An 8083-nucleotide genomic window follows, 5' to 3' on the forward strand; every position below is an offset into this window, starting at 1 on the left:
AGAGAGAGAGAGAGAGAGACAGTCTCGCTCTGTAGCCCAGAATGGAGTGCAGTGGCACAATCCTGGCTCACTGCAACCTCCACCTCCTGGATTCAAGCGATTCTCCTGCCTCAGTCTCCCGAGTAGCTGGGACTACAGGTGTGTGCCAGCACACCTGGCTAATTTTCTGTAGTTTTAGTAGAGACAGGGTTTCACCATGTTAGCCAGGATGGTCTCGATCTCCTGACCTCATGATCTGCCCACCTCAGCTTCCCAATGTGCTGGAATTACAGGCGTGAGCCACCTTGCCCAGCCCAGAAAATTTTTTAAAGGTGTGGGTAAGAGGCAAGCAGTTGCATTCTTTTGAGTCTTTGATCAACTGTTCACATGTGAAAGTGTGTCCAGAGTTGGTTCCTTCCGGTGGGTTTGTGGACTCGCTGACTTCAAGAATTAAGCTGCGGACCTTCACGGTGAGTGTTATAGCTCTTAAAGATGGCACGAACCCAAAGAGTGAGCAGTAGCAAGGTTTATTGTGAAGAGCAAAAGAACAAAGCTTCCACAGCTTGGGGGGTGACCTGAGGGGGTTGCCGCTGCTGACTGGGGCGTGGCCAGCTTTTATTTCCTTATTGGTCCTGACCATGTTCCATTTCTGTCCTATGAGAGTGTCCTTTTTTCCAATCCTCCATGTGATTGGCTACTTTTACAATCCCGCTGATTGGTGTGTTTTACAGAACCCTGATTGGTGCATTTTACAGAGTGCTGATTGGTGCATTTTTACAATCCTCTTGCTAGCTACAGAGCACTGACTGGTGCATTTTACAATCCTCTTGTAAGACAGAAAAGTTCACCAAGTCCCCACTCCACCCAGGAAGTCCAGCTGGCTTCATCTCTCAAAAGGAGGGTAGAGGAATTGTCACTTATGCATTCATCTAGCTCAGTGAACCTGCATTTCTACATAAGATAAAATAGACAGAGGGCAGAAGAAGCAATCAGATATGCACGTGTCTCCGGTGAGCAGAAGGATGACTTTCTGTCCTGCACCTGTGAAAAGCAGCTGTGAATTTACATTGTCAGGGTGAAATTCAACAGAACTGTTACAGGGTGAAGGTCTTGGGGCCCACAAGGAATTTCCTAGTGGGCAAGTTGTGAGGGAGGTGTGTAGCCTTTTATCTTTGTAGGTATCTTATTTAGGAACAAAATGGGAGGCAGATTTGTGTGAGGCAGTTCCCAGCTTGAGTTTTCCGTTTGGCTTAGTGAGTTTGGGGTCCCAAGATTTATTTTTCTTTCACACTATCCTGTGATAAACCGGAAGACTCCTGTTCTGTATTTTGCATTCCTTTCGAAGTGGAAACCCCCTGTGTGCATGCGAGACCAAGATTCTGTGGACACCATGACGTAAGTCATGATGTCTATGTTGGTTATTCAAACTGGGGTGGTGCTAGCAGTTAATCATACAGCCCTTCTCAATGAGGCTGCTGGTAAGGTGCTGTTCCTCTAAGTCTGTCTGGACTTAGCCTCCAGAGTTCAGGGAGCCAGCAGAGTCCTGCTTGTTGTCAGTGTCTCAATCTTGCCTTTGGTCAGTGTCTGACTCAGGATGTGTGACCATTCTTCAGTTTTGTCTGGTACCTAGCTCTTAAAGTCTTCTAAATATATGATAAATACGATATGGCTTATCACAGTGACCATGCAAAATAGCAGGTATTTTCATTTGACTGGATTTCTGCTCAGTGCCTCACAGTTGAAGACCAAAAAATTGGGGGCTGGGAAAAATATATCAGGATCTTCCAAAACACAGGGCAGGGCTGGTCTCACCATGTGAGAAAGTCACCAAAATTATCTGTGAAGACTGTTGTTGACTCAAAGTTATACAAGGACAGAGGCCTGGTTTGTCTGGTGTGTGTGTATGTGTGTTTGTGTGTGTGTGTGTGTGTGTGTGACAGAGTCTCGCTCTGTCGCCCAGGCTGGAATGCAGTGGCACAATCTGGGCTCATGGCAACATCTACCTTCCAGGTTCAAGCGATTTTTCTGCCTCAACCTCCCAAGTAGCTGGGATTACAGCTGCCTGCCACCACGCCCAGCTAATTTTTGTATTTTAGTAGAGACAGGGTTTCACCATGTTGGCCAGGCTGGTCTTGAACTCCTGACCTCAAGTAATCCCCCTGCCTCAGCCTCCCAAAGTGCTGGGATTACAGGAGTGAACCACAGTGCCGAGCCTCGTCTGTTTTTTTAGAATCTAGAATCCACTCTGTAATAATGAACACAGGCTGCTTTGTCACGTCAAATGATTTTGGAAGCCTCACAAATGACTAAGATTCCATTATTGAGCCCTGGGAAATGAGTGTGAAGGCTTTGTTATGACTTAAAATATCAGAATGAGTCATGGTAGGATGGAGGGCAGGAAGGTAGAGATTCAGAAATTGTTACTGCAAAGTCAGTCTCCAAATATGGCTCCGATCTCACCATATTCAACTGTTCATCACCAGCATCCGTCTCTTGTTAACCAACTTCCCTAGACTCCCAAGGACCACATTTATCATAGCAATAATGAGCAGGGATAGATTCTGACTGCCCTTGGCCATGATGGTTTTGGGGGTACGGAGAAATGGAGTGGGACTTTTCTTATTGTCTAGGGATTGGCATATGAAGCCCAAACAAAGGTCATAGGTGAAATAAACTCATGTTCTCAAAAAATGATGGGTTGAGGCCAGACACCTCCTTTAAACTTCCTAAGATGTGGGTTAACTCTTTGCATCCTATTAGTTAGATGTCTGCTGACACAGGAGATGAGCAGGTTTGCCCTTGCGCCACCCTGAGCAGCGAACTGGAGCAGCCTGCTTGGCCATCATCTGGTTGGCAAGGAAAGAACAGTTTTCCAGGAGCCTGGACATAGCCAGGTTCGAATCCCTCTGTCTGGTGCATTCAAAGAGGGCTGCATGGTCTCTGGGGAGGGCCTCTGGCACTTGACAGGCACTGAAGCTTCTGTTGGAGTGAAGAGTCGAATGGAGGAAGAAGGGGAACCAGCTCCTGGGGGCCGTGCGGTGGGATGCTCACCACACCCCTCCGAGGAACTTGCAGGTGTGCTGTTTCCTGAAGAGGACCAAGGCCAGGCTGGGAACTACTGGCAGAAAAAGCAGGAGAGGACACCAACTGTTGTAGACCAGGTAACAAGTGCCTGCCCCTCCTCTTCCATTGTCCTTCCCAGGCCCCAACATCAGAGGAGTTAGGCTCTGACAGGGAGGAAGTAATGGTATCTCAGAACCAGGCCACCTTCTTCCCTTTCTTGAGGCACCTCCTCACCCCTGCGCTGGGAAAGGAAGGGTGTTTTGGGCTGAACTGCATGAATTGTATCCCCTTCAATTCACATGTTGAAGTCCGAACCCCTAGTACATCTGAATGTGACTGTATTTGGAGATAGGGCCTTTAAAGAAGTAATTAAGGTTAAATGAGGTCGTTAGGGTGCGTCCTAATCCAGTGTGACTGGTGTCCTCATAAGAAGAGGAGTTAGGAGACAGACACACACAGGGGGAAGGCCGTGTAAACAGAGGGAGAAGGCGGCATCTACAAGCCAAGGAGAGAGGCCTCAGAAGGCCCCAACCCCACTGACACCTTGATCTTGGGCCTCCAGCCTCCAGAAGTGAGAAACCAATTTTCTCTTCTTTAGGCCACCCAGTCTGGGGTTCTTTGTTGTGGCAGCCCTCACACACTAATGCAGAGGGCATGAGATTTAGTTGGGCAAGAGTTTAAACCACACGGAGGTTCAGTAACTCAGCATGTCTAGAAAACTTAACGAGATCTGCCCACTAAAAGAGAGGAAAGGGGAATTACAGAAAGCACATTTAAAATCAATAATTGCCATTAAACAGTTTGAATTTTCAGTCTTATGCTGTGTTTAGACTGCTCACTCCCCACACCGAGCCCAGCTCCCTCCTGGGACTTGAAGCAAATGCTGCTTTCTTTAAGATTGATGGGGAAGCTGGGTCTGCTATTTTCTACCAGCACTTTTGTAAGATGGCACAGATGGTGGCTCACGCCTGTAATCCCAGCTACTCAGGAGGCTGAGGCAGAAGAATCGCTTAAACCCGGGAGGCAGAGGTTGCAGTGAGCAGAGGCAGTGCCACTGCACTCCAGCCTAGGTGACAGAGTGAAACTGTCTCAAAAAAAAAAAAAGAAAACAATCCATTGTAAAAACAGGCAGAGATCTGAAGAGACACTTCAGCAAATATGATATATACATGGCAGTGGCATATAAAAAGATGCTTAACATTATCTGGCATTATGGAATTGCAAGTTAAAACAACAATGAAATACTACTATACACCCATAAAAATGTCTAAAATCTGGCCAGGCGAGGTGGCTCACACCTTAATCCCAGCACTTTGGGAGGCAGAGGCAGGTGGATCACGAGGTCAGAAGATCAAGACCATCCTGGCCAACAAGGTGAAGCCCCGTCTCTACTAAAAATACAAAAATTAGCTGGGTGTGGTGGCACACACCTGTAGTTCCAGTTACTCGGGAGGCTGAGGAATTGCTTGAACCTGGGAGGTGGAGGTTGTAGTGAGCTGAGATCATGCCATGCACTCCAGCCTGGGTGACACGGCGAGATTCTGTCTAAAAAAAAAAAAAAAAAAAAAAGAATGTCTAAAATCCAAACAACTGACAGTACTAAATATTGGTGAAGATGTAAAACAATAGTAATACTCATTCATGGCTAGTTGGATTGTAAAATGGTACAGCCATTCTGGGAGGCAGCTTAACAGTTTCTTACAAAGTGAAACGTAATCCTATAATTTAGCAATCACTCTCCAAAATGTTTACCCAACTGATTATGTTCACAAAAATTCTGCTTGTGAATGTTATAGCAACTTTATTCATAATTTCCAAAACCTAGAAGAAAGCATGATGTCCTTCAATAGGAGAATGGCTAAAAAGACTATGATACATCAATACAATGGAATAGTATTTAGTAAAAAAAAAAAGGGAAAAATAAAAGAGCTATCAAGCCACAAACCAACACGGAAATTAAGTTAATTAAGCCAGTCTGAAAAGTCTGAATATGTTACGTTTTCAGTTATATGACGTTCTGGAAGAGGCAAAACTATAGAGTCAGTAAAAAAAGATCAGTGTTTACCAGGGATTCAGGAAAGGTTGGGAAAGTGGAATAGAGAAATCAGAAAATTTTTAGGGCAGATAAACTATTATGAACATAATGATGGTGGAGATATGACTATACATATATTTATTTGTCAAAAATATCAAAAAATACATATATATTTATTTATCGAAACTTTACTAAAGAAGGAATAAACTTTAGTGTATGCAAATTTAAAAACATCATTTAGTTGGTTAGGGATCCTAGGATGGAATAGAGACTGACAAAACAATTTAAGATGATGTGACAACTAAATGTAATATAGTATCCTGGATGGTATTCTGGACAGAAGAGGGACACTAGATAACAGCTTAATTTGGTTTTAGGGTTTTGAAGTATGGACTTTAGTTGATAATAGATCAATATTGTTCATTAATTATAACAACTGTACCATATTAATGTAAGAGAATAGAGGGGAGAATATAATATAAGAGAATAGAGGATATTGATGAGGGAAACTGGGTTAGAGTATATGGAGGCTCTCTGTATTATCTCTACAACTCTTCTGTAAGAATAAAACTCCTTGAAAATAAAAAGGTTTTTAAGAAAAAGTGCCCCCGCCACGTACATACATATACACAAACATCTCACTTAAGAAGAGATATTCTGGCCGGGAGTGGTGGCGCACGCCTGTAATCCAGGCACTTTGGGACGCTGAGGTGGGTGGATCACCTAAAGTCAGGAGTTCAAAACCAGCCTGGACAACATGGTAAAACCCCGTCTCCACTAAAAATACAAAATTTAGCTAGGCATAATGGCAGCCACCTGTAATCCCAGCTACTCAGGAGGCTGAGGCAGGAGACTCTCTTGAACCCGGGAGGCAGGGGTTGCAGTGAGCTGAGATCGTGCCATTGCACTCCAGCCTGGGTGACAAGAGTGAAACTTTGTCTAAAAATATAAAATAAAATAAAATAAAATAAAAAAATAAAATAAAATAAGAGAATATCCTCAGCCAGAACTTGAGAATGTGGAAAAAGCCACCTCCCTAAGAGGACACTTAGAAAGGATAAAAGGAGATATATTTAGTACTAGAATTAGGAATCTGATCAGCTCTTTTAAAAAATAAAGTAGAAGAGGCCAGGCGTGGTGGCTCACACCTGTAATCCCAGCACTTTGGGAGGCTGAGACGGGCGGATCACCCAAGGTCAGGAGTTCAAGACCAGTCTGGCCAACAAGGCGAAACTCTGTCTCTACTAAAAATACAAAAATGAGCTGGGATTGGTGGCGGGCACCTGTAATCCCAGCTACTCAGGAGGCTGAGGCAGGAGAATCACTTGAACCCAGGAGGCGGAGGTTGCAGTGAGCCGTGATTGCACCACTGAACTCCAGTCTGGGCGACAGAGTGAGACTCTGTCTCCAAAAATAAATAAATAAATAAATAAATAAATAAATAAATAAAATAAAGTAGAAGAAAAAATGTACAAAACTTCTGCAGTTACTCGAGACCCATCAAATAATCTCTGAAGTAGGAGAAATTCAATGGGATCCATTAAAGATAAGTGGAAAAGTTAAGATATGGATAACTACTACTTTTTATTGCTATATTTTATAATAAAAGTTACATCATAATATTAATCATTTCATGTCCTTTAGAAGTGGGTTCTGAGTTAATGTAACTATATGTAAGTATCAAGAAAAGAATTAATGTGGTTTGGGCTTCATTAAGTAACTTGAGGAACATAATTTTTAGCACATTATTCAAATAGCACTTAACCAGAAAACAAAATAAAATTTACTCTAGAATTAGTATGAATGAAATAAATAAATGAGTGTTAAAGAAAAAAATACCAGCCAGACACAGTGGCTCATGCCTGTAGTCCCAGCACTTTGGGAGGCTGAGGCAGGTGGATCACCTGAGGTCAGGTATTTGAGACCAGCCTGGCTAACACGGTGAAACCCCGTCTCTACTAAAACTACAAAAATTAGCCAGGTGTGGTGGTGCACACCTGTAATCCAAGCTACTTGGGAGGCTGAGACAGGCCAGGAGGCAGAGGTTGCAGTGAGCTGAGATCATGCCACTGCACTCCAGCCTGGGCAACAGGGAAAGACTCCGTCTCAAAAAAAAGAAAAGAAAAAAGAAAAGAAGAGAAGAGAAGAGAACAAAGTGGAGGATTAATAAGTTTAGTGGTAGCATTCCATTTAAAAAAAACTAAAATTACCTGAAGATGACAAATTAAAAAGCTATTAAGAAGTACAATGGCACATTTAAAGCACATTTAAATATACACACACATATATACATATGCATATATACATACGACAAGTCTGAAATTGCTACACCTGTGGGCACAAGAGGAATTATAAATGCTCTAAAGGAAGTACTTCCCTTTTACATTTTTCCTGCCACCTCCACAGTACCTGGCTCCCAGACACAAAAGTTTCCCTCAAGTTTGCAAATGCAGCAGCTTTGTTGCTTCTCTTCATTTGACTCATTTTTGAACACTTCACAATTCATTAGCACATTCTTGCGAGACTGGGCAAGGTCAAGAAATCAATGAGACTCAGAATGCTTGTGTTTGCCGTTTGCTAAGACAAGAGCACACTCCTAGCATGGGAGAACATTTCACAGTGTGACATTCTCATGCATTTAGATTTACAACTTACCTTCATGCTCCTGAATAAGCGTGCGGGTCTTCTGCATCTGAGCTACTTCCATTACAGATTTGAGAGAGTGAGTAATAGTTGAGCCAGGGCCTTAAGTTTGCACCAAACTCTTATGGATTTTGGTCAAACAAGACTGTACGTAAATTCATCAAGCAGTGTACATTTGAAGTGGAGAGAATGGAGTTTATTCAATTAGTTGTATTTGTAAATGTTTTCTAGGCTAGCCTAAAAGTTCTTTGAACATATCCATTATGTTTATTCATAACATTTTATTCATTTTATTTAATGCAGATGTGGCCATTAGAGAAACATATGCTGAAAGGAGTAAAGTAGGTTAGGTCTGTGATATGG

The 8083-nt window shown here is 42.9% G+C and overlaps 1 protein-coding gene across 1 annotated transcript in view; it reads right to left on the bottom strand.

Annotated features, from left to right (window-relative positions):
• The window catches only part of PDCL3 (phosducin-like 3), a 51116-nt gene extending 43332 nt beyond the window's left edge, over nucleotides 1–7784 (bottom strand). Inside the window, exon 1 of the mRNA XM_011969670.1 lies at nucleotides 7733–7784. Coding sequence (XP_011825060.1) covers nucleotides 7733–7784 — 52 coding nt within the window. The remainder of the gene's footprint in view (nucleotides 1–7732) is intronic.
• Between the last annotated feature and the right edge of the window lie 299 nt (nucleotides 7785–8083).

The sequence above is a fragment of the Mandrillus leucophaeus genome, unplaced genomic scaffold, assembly GCF_000951045.1.
Source record: "Mandrillus leucophaeus isolate KB7577 unplaced genomic scaffold, Mleu.le_1.0 Scaffold9, whole genome shotgun sequence".
NCBI classification, from domain to species: domain Eukaryota; kingdom Metazoa; phylum Chordata; class Mammalia; order Primates; family Cercopithecidae; genus Mandrillus; species Mandrillus leucophaeus.